The 24,828-nt window shown below is 38.0% G+C and overlaps 1 protein-coding gene across 4 annotated transcripts in view; it reads left to right on the plus strand.

The window, feature by feature from the left end:
• ARHGAP6 (Rho GTPase activating protein 6) overlaps positions 1 to 24,233 on the plus strand; it is a 322,686-nt gene extending 298,453 nt beyond the window's left edge. For all 4 annotated transcript variants that reach the window (XM_040533795.1, XM_040533814.1, XM_040533804.1 and 1 more), the window contains 7 exons: positions 796 to 946; positions 2,076 to 2,224; positions 5,473 to 5,652; positions 11,216 to 11,313; positions 17,492 to 17,754; positions 20,038 to 20,118; positions 21,198 to 24,233. In XM_040533795.1, the coding sequence (XP_040389729.1) occupies positions 796 to 946; positions 2,076 to 2,224; positions 5,473 to 5,652; positions 11,216 to 11,313; positions 17,492 to 17,754; positions 20,038 to 20,118; positions 21,198 to 21,904 (1,629 nt within the window). In that variant the 3' untranslated portion in view covers positions 21,905 to 24,233. The remainder of the gene's footprint in view (positions 1 to 795; positions 947 to 2,075; positions 2,225 to 5,472; positions 5,653 to 11,215; positions 11,314 to 17,491; positions 17,755 to 20,037; positions 20,119 to 21,197) is intronic.
• Positions 24,234 to 24,828: the final 595 nt, after the last annotated feature.

Below are 24,828 nucleotides of genomic sequence, written 5' to 3' on the forward strand. Positions count from 1 at the left end.
ATGTAATAACAATAATAACCGTAATAAATTAGAAAGCAGGCTTTGTTTTTTATAGAATGCCTTTCACGCTCATTATGATGGCACAAATTATGTAGAAAATACAGGGATTTTCTACCTTCTCTACCTACGCTACATACACAAACAACACAGATTTGCCTGTAATCAAGATTTGCCTCAGATTATCACACACATAGTTTGCTTGTGATTTACCTTCTTTCTTCCTTTTTGAAGTGCATTTAATAATCCTGGTAAGGCAAGCTGATATCTCAAATTTCCTTGTGTTTAGTAAGATTTATAATTATTCCCTGAAAGGATATATTATGACACCTCACAGTATTAGCAAAGGTATGAAGTATTCCCAGGAAATAGTTTTAAAACATCTTGACTATTTTCAAAAAGAACAAAAGAGTAAAGGATGGAGCTCTCAACCTGAAGAAAGTATTCTGCTCTGGGTGGTGGGAAGTCTCTTCAGAAAGTCAGGCTTCTGTATTTTCGAAAGGCATATTGAATGTGGGAGAGGGATTTCTTCTGCCTCTGGGAAGTTTGATGCCTTTGACTTATACAAAATTTTGTCTGGGGACTGTAGCTGGAAAAAAATAGCAATACCTCATAATGGTATTAGCTTGGTGTTTGTTATCTCCCTAATAATGATCACTTAGAAGTGAATTATATATTCAACCTTACCAAAAACCAGTTCTGCAATCTGGAAAGTGAAAATGGTCACATCTTAAAAGATCTTCTATGCTGGAATATGCTAGTTAAGTGACTAAGATTTTGTGTCATGATTTTTTTCAGTTACGTGAAGAGTTTGACCGGGGCATAGATGTCGTGCTGGATGAAGAGCACAGCATTCATGATGTTGCTGCTTTATTAAAAGAATTTCTGCGTGATATGCCTGACCCGCTTCTCACTAGAGAACTTTATACACCTTTCATCAACACACTCTGTGAGCTCTGCAGCATCTTGATTTACTGATTTTTGATAAGCTTGTTTGAATTCTGTAATCTCTACTAACCGTATTCTGTTTTCTGTGCATTTCATACTCTAGCCTTGATTTGCTCCAAATATCTATCTATATATTTATATATATAATTTGCTGATGACTTTCCTTGGTTTTCATACTGTATTAGTCCAGAGAACTAGAACAGAGATTTCACTTATATCTATTAATACGTATTTTTACATTGGTATATGTGATAGAATTCATGTTCCTGGTATCTCAGCACTGTTAATGCTCTTAGTTTTTGTAGCTATTCGCTAATCAAAATTATGGTCTGGCTTCAAAAGCCTAGCTTCAAAAGTTCAAGTTTCTTGGTAGTTAATGGCTCTCAGAGCCATTGTATTAAATAGTACCAAATGTGTTGGCTTATGCTAAAACCTGGGTCCGGTCTCTCAAAGAGTTGGGAAAATGTAGAGTTACACCATTCAGGCTTGAACTGCTGCTTGGTATGTTCTTCAGCTTCTTTCTAGCCTTCGTGTCTGAGATCCTGACTTTATCTCACCTTTGTCTCTGGCTACCATTGCATTTTAGGTGGTTGAAGTGTAGAATGCCCTTGACATTTCTAGCTGCTTTTCCAGTTTCCCAGACTCTCTGTAAGATGTGAAATTGTAAAAATAAAAAACAAACCAACAAAACAAAACAAAACAAACAAACAAACAAACAAAATATGTTTATAATGGCCAAAGCATAAACGTTACTGGAATGCTTCCAAAGGGTGGACTGTAAACCCATAACTATACCAAAATGAATGTAAAAAGTAGAAAATTACACAGAATTTTTGTGTTCAGTGATGGTGATGGAGTACGCAGCATGGATTTTGCTCTCATAGGCTGGGAGAAGAGCCTGTGAGCCTATAAGCAAAATGTTGACCAACCAAAGCAAAAATCCCATAAGAATATTGTTATGCTTTTGGTATTTCCTTGAAGTGTTTTCTCTTTTTCTTCTGATGTTAAGAGAAAAACTATCATTAAACAAAGCTATTCTTATGCCTTCCTTTAGGCTGGGAACAGTATATTTGTTCTGATTTTAGGTTAGTTGGAGTACTTTTCTTAGAATATATTTTTTCCCCTCTTAGTATTAGAGCCAGATGAACAGCTAAGCACCTTACAGCTTCTCATTTATCTCCTACCTCCCTGTAACTGCGATACCCTACACCGACTGCTGCAGTTCCTCTCCACAGTGGCTGGCCACGCAGAAGACACCACAGACAAAGACGGCCAAGAGGTAAGTTCCAAACACTTGTGTCCTTTGACTTTGCTTAATTAATGGTCTGAAAATAGATCTTTAAGGCTGTGAAATAGCCACGTGACATACTCCTGAAAGATGGGGGAGATTTTTTATTCTTGACCACACATTTGATACTTAGTTTTTTACTACGTTCTTAAGGCTGCGTGAGTTTAATTTTTTTATGACTTAATCAGTAAAGCATCTAGCACTTTCTTTGGGAGATGCATGACATAATAGACCTTGTTGTTAAGAATATTTAATGTTGTCCATTGTTTTTCCACCTTTGTTTTTTCCTGTTACATTCTATGGAAAAAATACAGCCCTCCTCTCCATAGAAAAGTGTCAGGCATTCAAGAGTGTGCTTTTTCATTCTTTTCTCATTCTCTGCTTTTGCTTTCTTATATGACCTTTGGACTTAGTTCATTTCTTGTTTCCCTTAGTTTCCTTGTGTGAATTGTGTAGTGAAGAATAAAAAAAAATAAAGGACAGGTGCCCTTCTAACTGTTAGACCTAATCACCAGTTGGAGTTAGGGTCCAGCTTTGCTTGTTCTCATTCCTGCCTCCATACTGTTGCATTCTGGACCAAATTCAGTGGAGAGACCGTACAACACCCAACCCCAGTGACAAGAATACCCATAGCTGTGTGTCTTAGGTGTACTTCTGAGCATTGACACGTGCATCTAAGACAGTCGCACTACAGAAGATCTGAAAATCCAGGTTTCCCATTTTCTCCCAGGAAAATGCTTGAACTAGTGAGCTGCTCCGCAAAAGCAGCAACTCTGTTTTCTTTGAATGAGAAGGATACAGTCTGTCACTGCTTGACAAAACTGTACTAGTTTTTCAGTGGAAGGGACTTCCTTGTCCTGTGAACTGTAGCAGAGACTACTTCTGAAGTTACTTCTGAAACGCTGCTGAAACTCCTGGAGAATATTGTCTTCCAAATGGAGAACTGCTGACTTCTTTAGACGCTTTTTAGACTTGGTTGGTATTTAAGAATAGGCACTTTGAATTTTGCTGAATTTCTGCCTGAAGTCCTAACTTAAAATGTGCTACATGTGACTTCAGGACCTTTTTCAGTTTTAAATCCCCTTCAAATGCTATTATTTTTGTCTTCAGCAATAAGCTGATAGACAACTAAACCACTATAATGAAAGGCATTTTAAAAGAGCAGCCTGTAACAATTTTACTGCACTTAAAAACATAGTGCGTATAAGCTGGCTAAGGTCTTGGTCCCTCTGGTCCAGCAAAGAGTTCTCTCTTGGTTGAGGAATGTACCCGAGAGGATCTTATTGCAGGACTAATGCTGCTTAAGAGAGTGGGCTTGGCAAAACAGTTGTAGTAAAGGAATTTTCATTCCCCTTAAGAGTACATCAGCTCTGCTACAGGTATTTTGGCAAGGCAAATTTATGTAAGTCACCTTGGCAGTATTGTAAGCATCAAGAATATTACATGCAATTGGATATCTTTTATAGACACTAGAGTATTCTATTCATAATTACTTAAGCTATTCATTAATAATTAAGTGAATAAAGGCATACAGGGCAAAAGAAAGTATTTTGCTATCATTGGAAGGAAGACATGTGAGCTTTGGCACACAGGCTCTTCTCCACGATGTCTTTCGAAAGCCCTTCTCTCACGAAGATGAAGACAGATGACTAGCTTTACTAAAATGACTCATCCAGCTAATTTCAGTTGATATGTTTACACCATTTTTTAAGGGATGCCCCGAGACTGCCCTTTAGAGAAGACTCATTGTTTGTATAGACAGCCTGCACATGCAGATCCAGGCACAGCCAGAGGCTGTACACACACCCTGTCAAGGCACCACATACCCACACATCCTTGGTGGATCACTACTCTGAGTATTTAAAAAACAGGTCACCCAAAAAACAGCTGGGTGCATGGTGGTGTGCAATAAGGGGGTGTTTAAGCACAGTCATGCTGGACAAAGTGCTAACATGTTTGTTATGACTGTCCATGCACCCACTTGGTGCAGATGTCTTTCCAAGATTAAGTAGTGGTAAAAGGAAAACTTTTTTTTTTTTTTTTTTTTTTTTACTATCAGCTCTATGCTATTTAGTTGAGCTTTAGTTGTTTTGTTTTGTTTTGTTTTAAAAAAAGAGTTGTAGTGAGTAGACGGTTGTAAATTCAACTGGAACATTCAGTAAATACCCTGTTATAAAAAAAAAAAAATTAAATATTGCTTTGAAAGGATTAATTTTGTCCCACTCATTTCTTGAAATGCTATTTTCTGCCTCTTTTTGTGCCTCATTCTGACCTTTTTTTAATTAATTTGTTCAAATGTAGCTGAAAAAATAACTCATATGATATTGTTTGTTCTTTAAAAAAGCCTCAAGATTTACTGGTTCAACTATCAAAATTCATTTCCAGTCTTATATAGTCAAACTGCTGGCATCATCTTCTGCATTCCCAGAATGGCAACCAAGTGGAGACACAGAGAGGAAGCACATGACCCCTGCTTTTTTCTCTGTTAAATGAATGGAACAGGAAAAAAGTAGTCTTACTCACAAATCTGACAATGAAAATTTTGATTTAATAACCTCGATGACATATTTTTCATATAGTTGCTGTCTAGTCCAGTACTTGTTCCTAGCCTTCTACTTCCTCCAAAACCAAGTTACTCTTGCTTCTTTAGGCACGGAGTTGTAGGTGCAGAAGAAAGTAAAAAACCAAAACACACAAAAAAAGTAAATATTCAGCATGTTCTCAGAAACAAGCAAAAAATCAGGAAAATATTAATAAAAATAATGAGCGTGCTCCTCAAGTATCCTGTTTAACTATTTAAACTTGAAAAAGTAGGCTTTTCTTCACTGTATCTGTTTCATATCATGAGTGCTAATTGAAAAAACTAACAATTTGCAGTATTTGATCTTAAGAAACAGTAGCATGGTAAGAAAGTGAAGTAGGAGGCAGTATTTCTGAGTTCAGATGAAGTACACTACTGCTGACCTGCCAGGGAATTAAAGCAGGCAGCACTTTTCACCTTCTTCTGCAGTCCATTTGAAAATTTGTCGAGAAAATCCTCAGTGCTTGTTGCAGAGATGTCCAAACGAAGTGTTTCCACATTTCTGAAAATGGTTAAATTTTTGACTAGCACTTCTTCTTGGTTTTGATGAATGAACCATCTGTCAAATGTTTTGTGTGCATGTAGTTGTGTATATACATAAATCTCTGGATACATTAGACCCTGGGAGACCCTACCTCCTTTTTATTCTGTTTTCTAGATTACTGGGAACAAAATGACATCACTTAACCTAGCTACCATCTTTGGCCCTAACCTGCTGCACAAGCAGAAATCTACAGACAAAGAATTCACAGTTCAGAGTTCAGCTCGAGCTGAAGAGAGTACTGCTATCATAGCTGTTGTACAAAAGATGATTGAAAACTATGAAGCCCTTTTTATGGTAGGTGGATGTTTCTTCCTGTTACTTCTAGGCATTTGTAAGTTAAATGAGGAAATACCTGGTTGGTATTAAAATAGACAAGGATTAAACAAACTGTGGAAACACCACTAAATTAAGCTCGACTAGTATTAGTAAACAAAGTAGTCTTCCATCAAGGCAAATGCCTTGCAGTAAGCAATAAGACTGAAAATGTGTATGTATGTCTTGCCAGGAACTGCTTCTATGTCGGTAAGAATATTATCTTCTTTAGATATCTTCCTCTGTCTGTGGAAATGAAATGATGGAGTTGGTTATTCAGTTGTGTGCTAAACAATATATTATCATTGCTCATTAGTTTTCGAGACAAGACTGAAAATGGCCTTTCACCTCTCAGGTTTAGAAGTCAGGGAGCTAATTTTTCTGCAGGGATAAGAGATCCTTGGTTAATTTAAGTGGAATAACTTCCCTTATCAAAGACTTCCTTGTTGGTCACATGGAGAAGAAAGACAAAGCTTTTTTACTTGTCAATGGGATAAAAGGAGGAAAGCATAAATGTGTGCTGTTCCTGAGCACTTCTCTGTTTTCTTGCTGAAGCAAGGAGGTTCTTCATAGAAGGGATGGTGACCTTGGACTTGGACATGTTTTGACCAAGTAATTCCTACATACTGTTGCCTACTGAAGATGCAGCTTAGTTAAAGCACGCTGGTAAAGCCTAGCAGTTACCTGGTCAGTTCATTCTCGGTCCTTATCTTTTTCTGTCTATGAAATCATGGGTCGGTTTTGCATGATTTGTGCCTGAGGCAGAGCCCTACTCCAAGATATCAGAAGCCAGTCAGACCTAGTGGTGGGCACCACCCTGTCTTCACTTTAGTAGACATAAATATCTTAACAAAAACATATGACTTGGAAAGGTGAAAACAGTTTTGTTTGTTGTGTCTTGAAACTAAGCAGTGCTGTATATACTGAGGAGATTAGTTCCCAGCATGGGAGGAGGAATGCTCTGGAGACCTCCTTTAGTGCTTCAGCAAAGCTGGGTGCTAGATACAGCATTGGGGGGAGACAATGGACAAGACTGGACTATGGGAGTGTGGGAGTGGTGGACACTGTACTGTAAGGAGATGGTACTGTACTGTACTGTAAGGAGATGTAATGGTACTGTAAGGAGAAGATGTCTACCAGATTTCAACAGGGATAAAAGCATGAGAAAGCAATCACAAGCCCCGTCTATCAATCTTATTCTGAGATTAATTTCTTTGTGGTTTTCTCATCTTTTCTTTAACACTGTATTGCCTTTCGTTACATCCTTTGCTTTATTTTTATTCTTGTTCCAGTGAGGTTCTCTCACTCTCTCTCTCTCTCTCCTCCCTCCACCACTTCAAACCCCTCCCCAGTTTGGGGAAACTTTAGGTGCTAACTTTCCTTCCACAGCACATAAGAAAGTGACAGAACTGCACTCTTCTCAGAAGTTCTGCTGGCCCAGAGTGTGGATGGCACTAACAAGGTTAAAATAATACTTGAATAAGAATACTTGCAATACTAGACACATTCTTATTGTTGCTTATCTTTAAGAACACCTTACAGCACAGTGGCATCTCAGCACATACTTCAGGCGCATGTTCAGACTTCAATGTGGAAAGAGTTGGGCTTAGGATTAGACTAACCTACATATGGTCTCCTTTCATTTTGACAAATTTATTCCTTTACCTCATCAATGCCTGCATTTTAGCTGAAGATTAAATGCAGTGATGGAAAAAAAGAGAAGTTCTCTTTTGTTTTCTAGAGCAGCTTTTCAGATTGTGGAGGGAGATTAAAACCAGATTTCAAAATAAAAGGGTAGCTGCATGTGAGAGAGAGGCAAACCTGTCTCAGATGCTCTCCTGAAAGCTGAAATACATTGATGTGAAATTATAGAAGTGCCTAACAGATGAGCATATCTTGAGTGCTTTTACTCTTCCCATTGCCATCGTTTAACAAAGAGCTTGGCAAGTTCTGCCTGTTTTCTGGACTAATGTCTAGACTTGCATGTGATATTTGATTTGTAGGATTGTGTCAAGTTGCTCATAGTTGCTTTTTTATAAAACTTCTATAAGGGTTTGCTTTCAGCTTTTCATGTTAGCATGAAAAATTTAGGCAGCGCAGGGAGACTTTTTGTATTCTGAAGATAATTAGCCCAGAGCATCCTTTGGTAATTGATGCATGAAAAGGAAAAGACTTGTACATTATATTGTACTGGAACTCTGATCATTTGAAATCAGGCAGCAAGCAGTTCATCATCCAAAGCCACAGGAGTGGAGCCAAACCAGGAGTGTTGTTTATACTTGACATTTGTGCTACTTAAAAAAAGAGAAACATCTGGACTTGAGGATCCAGCTACAGCTATAACATATAGCATATTAATGCCAAGCTGATTTTCTGCTTTTTTTTTTTTTTTTCTGTTACTCTTGTATATGGGGAAGTTATAAAACTCCAGTTGACTTCAGCATTGAAACTGAAGCACCATTTGTGAAAGAAAATGTAGGAATACAGCACATCCTACGTAGCCCAGACCACAATATCAGAATGACTCTGACTTATCAGGGAAATGCTCTGTTTTTCAGAACAACCTGGGGTTATTGGGGTCTGTTTTTATTCCTAAAGCAATTGCCATTAACATCATTAATATGCAGACGTGGATTTAACATAGAAGATGCTGACCTTGCTGTTATGTCCTTGATGTTAAGGACTTTAATATCCAATTCCTATCAATTTCAGTGAGTCTCAGGGATGCATAAGTACGTATTGCGGGACTGCTTTTTGCTAGTCTCTGAACAATGCCCAGAAGTTGTATTCAGGGAGACTGAACACGACCACACTTTACCTCATTGGCTTTGGCTGGGCATGGAGGATGAAGAAGAAAGGTCATGCATGTAGCAACTTGGTCATGCATTTTACATCATCCAGCACCCAAATCCATCTCTGCTGCAAAGAAGAGTGTCTTACATAGTGTCTGAAATTTCTTATTTTTATTGTTAGAGGGTATTATGGCCTCCCCACTGAAAAGGCAGTCATATAGCCTCTCTGTGCCAACTCAGTAGCCAGGGATGGCACAAAGCAGAAAATACAAAGGTTCCTTCATCCTTTTATGCCTCAGTAGCTGTAATACCCAACCTTAGAATCTCAGGATATCTCTGACTGTACAGGACATCTGAGAGCCCCCAAGCCCTCTGATCAGACCAGGTATGTGATCAGCAGATGCAAAAACTGTTATTTCAGCAGTGCCTTGTTTCCCCATGTGTACTTACCCTTGTCCCTGAACTTCAAGTTCTCGTCCATCTGCTCAGACATAACTGCCAGTTAAGCAGTTATTTCAATAATAATAATTTCAGCTCTGTAACATCTTCTGAAGATACCCATTTAGTAATTCTCTATAAATTTAAATTGATACTTACATGCATATCATTTCTACACTTGCAAGTTAGTTAACCAAATTGATTTAAGTTGCTTCACGGGAAGAAACCCAAAACCAAACAACTAGCAAAGGAGACCATCGATACAAACCCAGTTAAAGGATCATAGATAGGTGTGCCCCCATTCACTCAGATAAAAGTCCTGTAACTTGATTAAGTGTTAAGTTTGGGTTTTGTACATTCTTTCAGTGTGTTGGAACTTTTTTCAGTTTGATTTTTATGGAATGAAAGACTGCTTGTAAGTCACGGAAAATATATTTCTATTTTTTCTGACAAAGTCAGTAAATTCTTACATGTATAGCAACTTGGTACTAAGGTGAATAGTAAGTTACATACAGAAAGACATGAATTCTGCTTTGCCCTCAGATTTTATCTGGAGTGAATTCTACTGTATGGAAAGGCTATCTGAACAGACAAGTCACAGGGCACCAGGTTTCCAAAAATGTATTCCTATAAAAAGAAGGTAATGTATTTAAAGACTAGAATACCAATGGCCATCAGTAAGAAATTTCTCCAGCTTAGAGGTCAAACATAATTTTTTAAAAGTCATAGTCACACAAATTTTTCATAGATGTTTTGGATCAATTTGAAGTAAATGATGCATATCTTCATTTATTTTCAAATTATTTCCTTTTTCAAAATAATGTGCCTTCTTTGTAATGTGATTCCCTAAATACCTCCCAAACCAAGGCATTCCCCTGAGGAATCTATTACTAATTCTATTCCTATTTCCCAGTAAATGTCTGGGAGAATAAATGGCCCATGCAGTGTGACCTGAAGGTCAAAAGATACAGGCTCTCACAAATTGCATCCAGAAGCAGATTGCACAATTGATGACCCCTTGCTGAGATTGTCTTGCCTCCAGCTCCATCCGTCATGAGTGAACCTGAGCTGTTAGCTCAGGTTTCTCAGATGGTTTCATCTGTTTGAGTGTTGTGATGGGCAAGCTAAATGTTCGACTGTGATGTGGACAAACTCTCTCAAAGATTGATTGATTACATTATAAAATGCACCTGGAAGCACAAAGTTTACTTGGGCAGATTTTGGAGTGCCATTCCTGCCACCTTCCCAGGAGATGTTATATCCTTCAACAGCTGAAGGTATCAAGTGTTTTGAAGGTTTGTCTCCGTATAAAGTGCACTAGAGGGAGTTTGCATATAAGAAAGCCAAACTCCAGAGGAAGATGGCACAAATTCTGTCTGAGTCTTGCTACTATCCGAAGTTCAGAGTGGCTAGAGATCCAACAGGACCAACTCATTAACCTGAGTTGTGAACAGATAAACTTTGTAATTTAAGCAATTTTACATCAGACAGGCAGATTCATTATTACCATCCATTCTGTATTTCCCAAGTACAGAATAGCTATGATAGTTTCTACGTATAACTGTAGTAGTATGGTATAAGAGGGATACAGACTCTCAATTTCCTGTGACATAAGTGCCACTAAAGATTTATCAATGGAATGAAAATGAACAAACTGCTCAAGTTCTAATAGGCCCTAAGGAGAATTTAAATGCTTCTCAATCCCAGCATTTGGCCATACGGATATCTGAACATTACATGTTTGCAAGACGTAATTTAGAAAAATCTTGACCTTTAGCAGCTGTCACTGAAATAAAACAATGGAAGAACTTCAGAGACAGAGCAGTCACCATGAAATTTCTATATGACAGGGACATAGATATGCCAAATGCCATGGAATATATGAAGAAACATTCTCCTTCCTCTGTAATTACATGTCATGTTGTTTCTAAAACAAGAGAAGTACAGTTGCTTGGAATGGAAATGTATGAATGTCCCTAGATTTTTGAATGGAGTTAGAAGATGAGGACCTTCAACTGGGGCTTTTGAGATTGCAATACATAAGTAATCCCACTCTTGTTATCAGATATAATACCCAACTGGGTACTAATAGGGTATTCAACAGTAATCAGCATTTGACTTTGTACAAAGCGATCTTCAGTCCTACTGCATCTGTTACATGAAACTTCTAATTTAAGTGGAAGTGTCTGAATATTTATTTTAATATACTCTCTGTAAATGTAACTGTACTTGATCTTTTAATTTCAGCATAGTACAAAAATGAATGTATGTAAAAGTTATTAATCTCCAATTAAGTATTTTTGTTGTCTTCATAGGTTTCCCCTGACCTACAAAATGAAGTTCTTATTAGCCTATTAGAGACTGACCCAGATGTTGTGGACTATTTGTTGAGGAGGAAAGCTTCCCAGTCATCGTGAGTAATCTGTTTTTTCATCATCCCTGTTTCTGCTGGGAATTTCTATCTCCCCCTGGAAGCATTCAAAAGGTTGTAGTTTTCCACAGCTCTTATGCACTGTCTACAGTGGAGTAGAAATATCTTCCCCATTAAACAGACTCTGCCAAAGAAATTATGACTCTTGTACAATGTTTTCTAAAGACAAATCTTGTTTCCCGATTCAAAGCAAAGATTGCATTCTGCTACAGAGAACAGAATGACATGTACATAAAAATATTCAGTGCACTATTAACTGACAGGATGTATTCTAGTGATCAGCTGGGTTTGTTGTAGTCTTCAGTAAGAGGAGGCTTGTATTATGGTATCCTTGAAACACACCCTAGAGTGCCTTAACACAGTCACGGCTAGCCGTTTGGCCAGTTTGCTGTTCTTTTTCCTATTGTATACACTTGTGACTTAGGTAGGGCATTGTAAACAAGTCAACTGCTGTAACAGTGGGCATATGGAGACTCTTTGGGTATTATTTAATTGTATGCTTTGTGAAACATGAAGAGAAAAAAATCACACCAGTCACTATGATTATGGTTGCAGTTATGTTACATAACATATTCTAACTTTGTGTATGGTTTATGTATGCCTACACCCGTGTGCCTTAATGCTGTGACTTTGTACATTTGGATTAACAAGACTCCTGGCTTTCTCAAGGGACACACATTCATTGCCTTTATTCTAGTGAATCCCAATATGCCAGACCCTAAAATTACAAAATTTGACCAGCTTGCTTTAAGTAACTTTTAAGAGGTTTCCTAGACTCTAAGCTCTCTGGGACAGATTGGGCTTTGTCTTCCTGTGTGTGTGTGGAAAGTGCCTAGTGCATTCAGAATATAGTTAAAATTGAATTTGTACAGTCAGTTAGCTATGATTTTTTTTTCTCTCCCTCTGAACATTGTACTGTTGGAGGTAATGTAATAGTGTGCTTAGCTTTAAAGGAAAAAGTATTGAAAGAAATAGTACAATTAACACATGAGGGAAAAAGGCTTCTTTATAACATGCAGAATATATCGTGTTGTGAAGGATGTTAGTTTAGCCACATAAATACATAACATGCAGTAGCAAATTATCACATATCATCTGATCTGTGGTAATTGTCTGTGTGTGTTTCCTTAGTGTACTACAGTTAAGAAATAATTTCAGTTAGTTTGTCTGACTGACATCAACTAACCATGTATATATTTAATTCACAAGAAATGCCAGATAATTAGTTATTAATTGTCTTTTACACTTGTTTCACATTTGCCATAGTCTAAGGCAGCAGTTAGGAGAGGCACTGAAAATCACGTGACATATGGTAATAATATGGTACTCTTTAGAGACTTTTCTTTAAGCTCTCAGTTTGAAATGATCGTATTTGTGACACAAGCCTATAAAAAATTTAATGATGGATTTCACCGTCTGTAATAGAAAGACATAAAATTGTATCTCACGTGGATTCACAAACTAATTGAGCATAAATTTACATTACAAATCATTGTGGATGTAACAGGTTATTGTTAGATCCAGTTTCCTATAAGTTAATTGACCTTTCCATTAGCTTCCTTACTTTTCAGCCAACATGCACACCTACAGGAGAAAATAGATCTTTTGTGCAAAGCCGGTCACAACTGACAAAAGGGTTTTGTAAGAAAAGGTTACTAAACCAAATAGGAGCATTATGGCTACACTAGTACCAATTTATTGTATTTTCAGTAATGGGCAGATGAGGTATGAGATAGGAAAAACTTGCTATCTCTCATTTGTCTTCTACTCTGGTATCATGTAAGTGATTTATTCTTAATGTTAATGAAGTATTAGTTTTCACTGTGATTGCAACTTCTTGGTTAAGATATTCCAGGCAATTAGAGTGAATGTTGCTTAGTGTTATCGCTAGAAGTGTGATGCTCTTAAGAGATGAATCTTTTTCAGGACATAATATCAGTTTTGAGGATACATATTTGTTAGTTATTTTTCCTGTAAGAAGTGTGAGAAAGCAGAAAACAAGGAGATATTTGTCTTGATTTCATAACAATGAGCTTCCAAAATATGTCCGTACAACTGGAATTTCCTTGATTATATACTCAAGAGCACATTCCAAATTTGGACCCATGGAACAGAAAACTTTAGATATTCTTGAGAGAATCTTCATCATAAAAGCTGGTTGGCTGCATAACATAGTGTGTGGAATCAGCTTCAAGACTTTAATGTTATATTACTTGCACTGAAGCTCCTGCTTCTGCAAATGCCCTCGCATCTCTGCTTTTGATGTCACTGCAAATGCTTTCTTGGTTCTAATCTAATAGAAAACAATCTCTTTTCCTCCTCAGAGGAGGACAAATCAGTTGTTCCTCATATTTCAGTTCTCTTAAGAGTTGAGCATCATGAATTGATGTGTCAGGGAGTTTATGGAAGTTGGTCATGGTAAAGCACTAATTACCAGTGGCTGCAATTATGAAGTCTGCTTTTGTGGATGACTTTCCCAATGTTTTTGTATGTTGGCTTGATGACAATGGAATTTGCAGTTTCCAGCTGTAAGATGAAGCATCTTTAAACTAACAAAAAAATAAAACATTTCTTATGACTATTTATTGCTTATCATGGTTAGTAGATAGAATAAATGTGTTTTAGAGTTATTTTAGAGTAAATACAGAGTAATTTTAGAGTAAACGTGTTTTAAATTTGTGCAATTTTTGAGTGCTTTTGATAGCAATGATAGGTTTTAACTCACGCAAACCTGTGGCACCCAAGATGAGTCCATACAATAGTTTTTAATTTCCATACAGTATGTTTAAACACAGAGGCTTCCTGAATCATTGAGTACTCTACCCTGTTACAGTAGCAACCACATCATAATCCTGCAGTAATCTGTTTTGTTGGTGGCACCTCAAATATATATGGAAATTGCTACTTCATGCTGCCAAGCCATCAAACTGTGTATGATTTTCCTCTTATAAGAAATAATTGTTTTTCCTTTCAGAAGCTTTAAGTTGTAGCAGAAAAGTATTTCTGCCAAAACTAAAATGGGATTTCTGGTTTTGATGGCCTTAATGCCAATGGAAAAGTAGGAATGTCCTCAGTAGAAGTAATTATTGTTATTAAAATTTTTGCAAGTCACCCATGTTTGTAGACTCAGGTGGATGACAAATTCAGAAGGATGCCAGTTAAAAAGGAAAACTCAAAACTCCTTAACAGCATAGTTGATTTTTGTTTTGGAATCTGAAATAGTATTTTTGAACAAGTGCTGCATAAGTTCTTTCTGCAGCTTTCAAACCTTTCAGTCAGATGCATGCACTTAACCACTTCCTAAATCTTTTCCATAATGTAGTTCAAAACCTGCAGAAAATATTTCACTTGCCTTCCCATTTCTCACCTTTAGTAACACATAATTTTCTATTATTCTTAATGGGACTCATAATCTGCCCTTATTCATAGGCTGCATATAGGTGTGTATCCTGAGCAGTATTGACATTTGCCTCTATATTTATTTTTTCTCCAACATATAGGTAGACAGTCTCACAATTATCTAGGAGAAGATTAATTAATATCTCTTTGATAATTAACTCAAACTGTAAACAAATCAGATGCAAAATTTTTGTTTCAAGGAACATATGGAGATTCATGTTTTATTTGGAAAGCTGTGAGCCAAAGACATTTATTCCTAAATATCATCTTAAAGTTATGTATGTAAAGCAAATGTATGAGATCAATTTCCAGCTGTATAATATTTAATCCATTTTGATAGTTTCTTATAGTAAGATTAGCAGAGTCTACAGGCATTTTCTTTAAGACTCTTTTTTCTAAAGAAATTTGAAAATGATATTAGGTATAAATAATTGCATGGGTTTACTAGCAGAAATAGTAAATGAGGTTAGAAACTTGAATGTTCGGACCTTTCCAAAAACTTGACAGTATCCATTTAAGTAAATTTTTATCAGGAGCTCTGTCTTGAGACAAGCTAGACTATAAGAGATCATTCAAGGTAAGACATTAAATCAGTGTTTCACAAAGCTCAAGTTTTTGTTCCCACATTCTTTCATTTGCATTTCTTTCCCCTCCTTCCTTGTGTTACCTTGCCATGGCTTAATTGGTTCAATACCTCCTTTGCCCTGTGCAACATAGTTAGGTTGCGGTCCTGCAAAGATTTACATGAGATAAGCCTCACTGGTGTCAGTGTAAGTGTTAAGCACATCTGTATGGTAACAGGATGATGTTTAGATGACACTCAGTCTAGAAAGCTGGAAAAAAAGACTTTTGGTCACAGGAAGTCTGCAGATACCAACAGACTCCTTTCCTCTCAGGTCTTTCTGACTCTCTTAAAATTCCTTAAGACATTGCTTAAATGCATCTCATTTTACCTCACACTCACTGCATAAGTGTTTTGTTGTCGTGTTGTTTTTGTTGTGTGTGTGTTTTTTTTTTGTTTGTTTGTTTTTAAGAACTTAAGGAAAAGGAAAAGAGAAAGATAGAAGGGTTTTATTTTGTTATAGCATTTTACATATTTAAAAGCCAATTTAAATACTGTGGCTTCAGTATGTGGCTGTGGATTAATTCACCCTGTGCTCATCTTCATCTGGGAAGCTGAGGTGGGAAGTTGCATAGCTGAGGCATGATTTTCAATTAGTTTTAATGACTCCCCAACGTTACCATGCCAGCCACACTGGGAAGCCTGGGACAGTGCTGCTTAGCCAAATGGCAGCTCTGGTTTTGTGAGTTGGCCCCAGTTAAGGTTCAGGATCAGTTCAGTGGTGGTTTTCTTGCTGGGAGATAACTAGGAGAAAACATTATTAATTCAATCCCAATGCTTTATGGTTCCTTTTACATTGGGGGGGAGAAAAATGAAAAACATAATAATCATGATGTTGAGTGTATATATTTTTTTGGGACACAGCACTTGTAAGTCAATGACGGGAAAAAAAAACACCACTTCAAAGTGTTATTAAGTTTTGTCAGTATCTGTGTATTAATCTTTAGTCTGCTGTGGCTAGCCTGTCTTACCACTGTGTGTTTTCTTTATTTTCCTTCCTCAGTTTTACTTCATTTGTCTGGAAAGAGGGTTATTGTTCCATAACAAATAATATGCTTTGGCTGCTCACTGAGTTCAAGCTGTCTTTGGATTTGACTCTGAGAAAGGCTGGTCGTTTTCAGTATACAAGAAAGACCCTCTGTCATAACACATGCAATCAGAGCAGATATTAATGTGAGGTCACTGATAAAAACTGTTTTCAAGAGAACAGCAAGCATAAGATAAGCATCTAAGAAACAAAGATTAAGGTTCAGAGAAATGAAAAAATGAGTAATAAAAATATAAATTATGGGCATCCAACAGGAAAAAAAGTGTGTTTACAGAGTATTTCTACATATGCTTTGGGAGGTTCTCTAGCTTGCAGATTCTCTCCTGTCTACATAATAAACAGTAACAGTTCAAGAAATCTCCCTCTGTGTCCCCAACACACTTTGAAAAAAGAGAGGTTTCTTTCTGAGCCTGGAGGTACCTTTTGGTGGATGTTTTGTTTACTTTTTTTTTTTTTTTGGTTGAAATTAAATGCAGTCTATGCTGTTGGTAATATAAAGGTGAAACGGTAAAAGAAGTTCTAGAAGTTATTGCCAGAGCCAGTTGTTTGCTGCCCCCATCAGAAATATGATAGATATATCTGGTAGCACTCTGTAGAATATTTACCTTCTGATGTCTCTAGAGGATGATCCTTCTCACAGTGTGAGAGATGAGCTAATTATTTGATTTCAGTGACTGTGTATTACTTTTGAATGGAAGACGTGATTTTACCATACTGCTTATCATCAAACTAATCTTCCCTATCATGCCCCCAGATTTATTGTTGCAACAAGCAGAATTGTCAAGGTAACATAAGGAATTGATTCACTGTTTAATTTCCTGTGGTGAAGTGTACGATTGTGTGGTTTTTGTTGTTTTTTTCATGATAGCAACATCTTTTGATTTTTAGTGGCCTCTGCTGGCCACTTCACGGCAGAAGTTTTACTCATGGAAAATTCACCTCTATACTGCTTCTGAAGTGTTTTCATTTCAGCACCCATGATCATACTTTTGCATTTAATTTTTTTTATCTGTATGATGTCAAACTGCACCTGTAGCTGTGAATATAAAGCATTTTTCATTAACAGTAGATTGTTTAACAATGTTTCCCAGAAGTCCCGAGATGCTGCGGTCAGAAGGTTCCTACTCCACAGGAGAAAGACACTCTTCCACAGACTCCAACAAAGCTTCGAGTGGAGATGTCTCCCCATACGACAACAACTCCCCAGTACTTTCTGAACGCTCACTGATGGCAACACAAGAAGAAGTTGCCCGCAGTCCAGATAAGCTGTACAGGGTGCCTGAACAGTACACCCTGGTTGGTCATTTGCAGCCTAAGACAAAGGAGAATTCTTCTGCATCACAGGCTGGAAAAGGTATATGCTGCTCCTGTTCCACTTTCTAAGTGACCAGTGTGGGTTTCTGAAGTAACTGTAAAGTGTCTGCTCTATATTGTCAGCTATCAGGACTTGAGTTTATTGCAGTGTAACAATCTCACAAGAAATGACTGACCAATATCCTTTTTTTTTCTGTTGAGCTTAAGTGTTTGCTCAGTCCTCCTCTTTAGCTCAGCCAGCTGTTAGGGATGCTCTTAGTGTGGCATTTGTCAAAACTTGGAGCTTTTGTTTAGTAAAACAGAACTCTGTATGTCTTGCTCTTCAGCCTTGTAAAGACTGTTATTTCTAGTGCTGCTTGGCAGGACTGTAATACCTACAAGGTTATGCTCTACACTTTGGAAAAATCTGAGTTTAAGACATCATGCTATAAATTTTCTCCAATTGAAAAGAATGACCTCAACTCCATTGCATTGAAGAACACAGCTGAGCTGCACAGCTCTACATCTGTTACCAATAACACACCTACCAATACTAGAGCAGGGATCCATAATTTCCATACATGTCTAGGGAGTGCACACCTGAATGATTTCTTCTATAAAGAACTGTTGTTAAAGCTGATAGCTCACCTGCGCTCTCAGATGATTTTCATTTTAAAATGTAAAAAAATATTAATAACTACTTTCATGAAATACATGTGTAGTAAGCCAAACTTTAAGGAATTTCAGTGCTTAGTGGTGCAGATAACTGTTTGGTGGCATTTTAAAAAACATCTGGTTTCAGAGGTAGTGGTTATGTGATTAAATTCCCTTTTGGAATTAATGGGATTTAGACTATTATCTCAATTGTATGCTTTATAAATGCCACTGGGCATTATTTAGATGTATTCAGCATCTAAATCTCTGAATAGGTTGCAAAATGTCGTTAGGTTTCTAGTAAGTTATCAACAGGAAATTGCATGAAGCTTTATCATATTAACCATCTTTTGGACTTTAATATGCATCACGATGATAGTAGACCATGACGAATTAAGAAATTTCTTTACTGCCAGATGAAGTCTGAAAATGGCACAAAATGGTTAGAATCCAGAACAATGCCTGACGTGTGCATTTCATTAAATCTCTGTTATGCGACAGCACTTTCTTGTAAGACCCAAGATGCAGGTTGCTAGAGCATGCCTTACAGCAGCTACTGGGGTTGCTTGAGGGAACTTTGCCATTCTTTTCCTTAAAAAAAATACATGATCTAACTTTTCTTGACCAAATCCTCCTGTTCTTGTGCAAATTCTGCCATTCACACAAATACAGACTGGGCAGAGAATGAACTGAGAGCAGCCCTGAGGAGAAGTACTTGGGGCTGTTGTTTGATGAAAAACTCAACACAAACCAGCAATGTGTGCTTGCAGCCCAGAAAGCCAACCGTATCCTGGGCTGCATCAAAAGCAGTGTGGCCAGCAGGTCGAGGGAGGTGATTGACCCTCTCTGCTCTGCTCTTGTGAGACCCCACCTGGAGTACTGTGTTCAGCTCTGGGGCCCCCAGCACAAGAAGGACATGGGCCTATTAGAATGAGTCCATAGGAAGTCCATGAGGATGATCAGAGGGCTGGAGCACCTCTCTTATGAACACAGGCTGAGGGAGTTGGGGTGTTCAGTCTGGAGAAGAGAAGGCTCTGGGGAGACCTTACAGTGGCCTTCCAGTACCTAAAGGGGGCCTACAGGAAAGCTGAGGAGGGACTCTGTCAGGGAGTATAGGGATAGGACAAGGGGGAATGTCTTTAAACTAAAAGAGGGAAGATTTAGATCAGATATTAGGAAGAAATTTTTTACTCAGAGTGTGGTGAGGCACTGGCACAGGCTGCCCAGAGAAGCTGTGGATGGCCCATCCCTGGAGGTGTTCAAGGCCAGGTTGGACTAGGCCCTGGGCAACCTGGTCTAGTGAGAGGTGTCCCTGCCCATGGCAGGGGGGTTGGAATTAGGTGATCTTTAAGGCCCCTTCCAATACAAACCATTTTGTGATTCTATGACTTCATTAAGGCAGAAGACAATGAAAATTTCACTCTCTCAGCAAGCTCAGGTGTCCTGTCCATACAGAGTTCACTAAATTCATTACATGATCTGAGCCTGGAACAGCAAGTAATTGCAGACAATACATTTGTTCTGTTTGTGCTAGGTGCACAGCAAGCCAGTTGCTAGTATATGTTATCAACTCTGATATTTTACATAAAGTTTTATGTCAATTCAACTTAATATTCCATTTATGTGTTTCTAAATAATGGTTTTAAAAGGATTGATTCATCATCTTCTTTCTGCTCTTCTTCCCATTCAGATGTTTCAGAAGATCATTTCGATATCTGGGGCACCTGGCATTCAACACTGAAAAGTGGCTGCAAAGATACAGGAATTACAGGTCAGATATTTCTCAGAAGTTTTAAACACAAATCTAACAGAAGCATAAACTTTCCATGTGTTGAGAAATCACAGTGAAACAAATGGGAGAACTTGTGTTGCCGAGAGCTAAACGTGTACGTAAGCCACTGACCAGATCTTGGACTTTTAAAGGGTTGTTCAATAAAATACAGAGAAGTACAATGATTTTACAAATGTGACAGCATTTCAAGCTGTTAGAAGATAATTTAAAAGATCATTTTCTAATTACTTCAGAAAACAGTTTTACATAGTTCTAAAACTCACTAGAAGCTGGACACCTTGTGGAGACTTGGAAGTAGCTGCAGTAGTGGCGTAAGCACAGCCTGTGAGGCTGAAAGCTCTGACTCTACCTATGAATAGAGTGGTCTTGACAAGTTATTGTCCCGTTCTGCCTGTTGTTTTTCCTGCAATCTGCACCCACCTTACAAAGGAACTGTGAGACTGAAACACCTCCTGCATCGAAAGATGCTGTGTGCTATAAGGCTTTATGTTAGAGCAAAGTACTTGAGTCACTTCAGTCAATAGGCATAGTTCAGATCAGAAATATTAGAGGTTCACACAATCAGAGAATGGCTGAGGTTGGGAGGAACCTCTGGAGTTCACCTGCTCCAACCTCTGCTTGAGCAGGGCCACCCAGAGCAGGTTGTCCAAGCCCATGCCCAGGTGGCTTTTGAGTTTCTCTAGGGAAGGAGACCCCACAGTCTCTCTGGGTAGCCTGTGCCAGTGCTCTGCCACCTGCACAGCACAGAAGTGCTGCCTGGTGCTCAGAGGGAGCCTCCTGTGCTCCAGTCCGTGCCCAGTGCCTCTCGTCCTGGCACTGGGAACCACTGAAAAGAGCCTGGCTCCGCACTCAGTCTGGTAGTCAGACAAATGCAAGGCTGTTGCTCCATGTCCTTGGGTTCAGCCAGTGGTGGGCTGATAAACTTTTAATTGTGTAGCCTAATGATAAAAGCCCCTATCTCTCTTCTGCGGTATGATGCAGGGAAAAAGCAGTAACTTGTAAAATGTCATGTAAAGGACTGTGCAGACTGACATTGTATTTCTTACTCCGGACCCCAGGTTCTTATGGAAACATTTACGAAAGTAGCTTGCTGCGACCTGGACAGTGCTCTCTTTCCCAGGGGAACCTATCCATATATTCTCCTCGATGGCAGGGAAGCTCATCGGAATTGGACAACAGCAGACAAGTCATGCGAAGGAGTCAGACAACTGCTGCCATTCCTGAGTGTCAGCTCCATCCTGCAGTGTCTCGGGTGTGCAGTAACCCACATATTGAAGCCAGCGGTAGGAGTTTGGACCAGTCACGTTCAAAGTCGGAGCGGCACTTGACTTTAAGCAGTGTGGAGGACCTCACTGAGTATGACTCACATGCGGGTTGTTCTCAGAGCATGGCCAAGCCCTCCTACAGAAAAGAGAGGCCACCACCCCCATACCCTGGCCCAGCAAAAACAAGCTCTGCGTTGTCGCAGCGATCAGGCGTTTCTTCAACATTGCACTCTTTGTGGAGACTTCAACGACATGAAAAAAGTTCAGGGACCAGAGCAGCTGGAGGACCAGCAGCCAAAGCCCCTGAGCAGGCCATCTCCAGGCAGGAGCGATTGGCCCCGCACTCCCAAGTGGGTAATATCTATTCGACGGCAGCTCACAGTCAGAACAGTAAAAATGTTTCAGAGCCAGACTGGCATGATTGGCAAAGAGAGAGATGGCAAATTTGGGAGCTTTTATCAGCAGATAACCCTGATGCCCTCCCAGAAACCCTTGTATGATCAAACTCAACAGAACTGCCACTCATAACTCTGCCTCCCTCTCATAGGAAAACAACAGTCATGTTGGAAAAGTGGGGGGCTTGTGTGTTTTCTACCAACTAAGTTACATATAATTTTTTTAAACCTTGTTCACTCTAATTTCTTAACAGCACTGTCAAGCAATCCATTTACAAATACAGTATGTTCCTGTTTTTCAGCAAGCTTTTGAGAAAAAAACAAGATGAAAATTTTAGTTTAATAACTCTGTATGCATACACTGTGTATAAGATAAAACTATTGCTTCAATGTGGCTAAAAATGTATTTATATATCTGCAGTTTTGATGATTGTATATTCTGTAATGGGTATTGTATGATAATCATATATTATGTTTTCATATACAGATGTCAATCAGTCATGACTGCTTTTTTTTAAAAATCACTGCACTTACATTACCGTGATATGCATTGGAATTCTATAGAAAGTGCACAAGCTGGTTTCTGTGCTTGTATAAAAAAAAAAAATGTTAAGCGGGGAAGTTGTCCCTAATTTCACTGCCTATTGAAAAACACTAAAACAGAGAGGAACATGAAAAGCCATATATTTTATAAGGGTAATAGTGAGCGAGGGGGGGAAATACCAAATATTTTTTTCTTATAAATATATTTTCAAACAAAATTAAAATTTGATACAAGTTGGATTGTAAAAATATTTTTTTTAGATTATGATAGGAAGCAGTTCAGAAAATCAAGAGCAAGGCCGTGCCTAAACCAACTAAAGATGTAGTGCAAAGGTCTGCCCTCCCATTCTAGAGGAAAAACAATGTTATGTATACCGGATATAATATATATATTTATAAATGTATCATTTTATGTATTGTTCTAAAACAATAAACTGGAATCCAAATTTTAGAAAACCAAACCCAATAAATTGAGGTGTGTAACGACTGAGAAAGAATATGGCTTTTCCTTTAAAATAGCAAAGCTTCAGCATTAAGTAAGTTAGACAAAGCAAAAAGAAAAATAAAGACAGAGATGCTAGCAAAAGGGAGTCACAGAATTTTGGAAATGAACATGCCATTTGGAGAAGTTCACAGCTGCGTTTCTATAAATATTGTGCCAAAGCCTGGGTCAATAGTACTTCTTCAATAACTGTATGCTGCATTGTTAAACGTTGATGTTTTATAAGCCTTCTGGTGTTTTTAAATTGCAAAAACGTTTGTGGCCAGCAGGTGGCAATGTACTTCAGTATTGTAGAGAAAATTATTTTATCACTTGATAAGGGAAAGTATCATATCAAAAGAATTTTATAAAACATATTAGTGTTAATTTTAATGAAGTTGAAAACTTATTCAGTGATGTTGTGTTTAAGTTCTATCTTGTGCCATAATGATGGAATAAAAGGCTAAGCAAAACAATGAGCATATTTTTGCTCTTTTTTTTTTTTTTTTTAGTAAGGTTTATGTAAAAATTGATGTGTTTTTATTATGTTATTGAGTATCTCTGTCAAAAACATCTAAGAGGCTTAGGGCCCTAAAGACCACTTTTAGATATGACTTAAATATACAAGATCCAAAGTTTTGTTTGTGTCTTAGGCTTAAAGGCCATCATACAAGGAGCCTGCTTATCTCCATTTTCCCAAGTAAAGTAATAAGATAAAAGTACCAACCCAAGCAGAAAGGGGCAGGATTTGGCCTTTGGCTGTTGAAGCACTGTCAGGCTGGCCAGCTCATTTTATCAATATTGCATTTAGAATAAATCTCAGTTCTGTCCCTTGATACTAGACTTGATACAAAAAGATTCTTGCATGTAGCTTGTTGCAGCAACCGTCAATTTATTACCAAAAGAAAAACAAACAAAACCAAACTCACCCAAATTCAAAAGATAGTGGAATATAAGAAAGGACTAAAAAAGAGCTCTCACAAGCAATCATTATTTGATCTTGCCTCAGTATCATCCCAGGCTTGATGCAGATTTGCTACAGCATCTTAAAGCTCTGTAGCAGTCCTAAAAAACAGGCATAATAGAAATCCTGCTGCAGAAGATGCTCTGTTCACTGTCTCCTCATTTTAAATCCCTTTCTAAATATAGATGTATCTGCACATTTCTAACATTTTTAGTGAAAGATGTCCAACACTTACTTAGCCTCATGAAAAGATTCCTTTTCGCCAGTACCTCTCTCTGTATATATGTGTATATATGTGTATATTACCATCAATATGGTGTTTATGCAAAAATGAGAACAAAAAAAAAACAACAAAAAACACTGTCAAAGGACAATGTGTCTGCACACATTTCAGTATACAATTGCTTGGAAGAAAACATATAGAATAAATCCTGATGAATTAAAAATAACATTGGCCAAGACTGAATCATTTCTCTCTGCTATTTTCATTTGAACAGGACAGAGCAAAATTATCATAAGCAAGATAGGTATTAAGTAGCTTTAAGTTGTACCTCTTACATACGTACAGAAGATCGAACACTTCACTGTTACAACAGTAAGTTTAGTGTGGTTTTCTAAATTTAGATAGCTTTGGGGGAAGTTTACACTTTGCTACAATATGCAAGGGGTGGAGCTGGGCTAGACCAAAAGCTTTTTTGATTTAGCTAGAAATTTGGAAAACTATTAAACTAAGCAAAATGCTTAGAGGAGGAAAAAGACATTTTGAAAAGCCTATCAAATTATCTGGCAGGTACGCATCCCTCTCCTTCACCTCCTGGTCCTCCCACCCCAAAAATGTGAAAGAACAAAACAAACAAAAACAGGTGTTTGAAACTTTCTGTGAAGGAAATGTTTACTATAACAGGAAGCAGCTGGAACTTAAGACAAATAGATAGACATGGAAAATAGTGGTCCTAGGTACCAAAGTTTGGAGCTTATGTGGACAGGGTAAGGCCCTCTCTCCGTTAGCAGGACCAGAGGCTGGGGGAGTGTTAGAGTCTG

Source organism: Cygnus olor, chromosome 1 (assembly GCF_009769625.2).
Source record: "Cygnus olor isolate bCygOlo1 chromosome 1, bCygOlo1.pri.v2, whole genome shotgun sequence".
In the NCBI taxonomy this organism is placed as follows: domain Eukaryota; kingdom Metazoa; phylum Chordata; class Aves; order Anseriformes; family Anatidae; genus Cygnus; species Cygnus olor.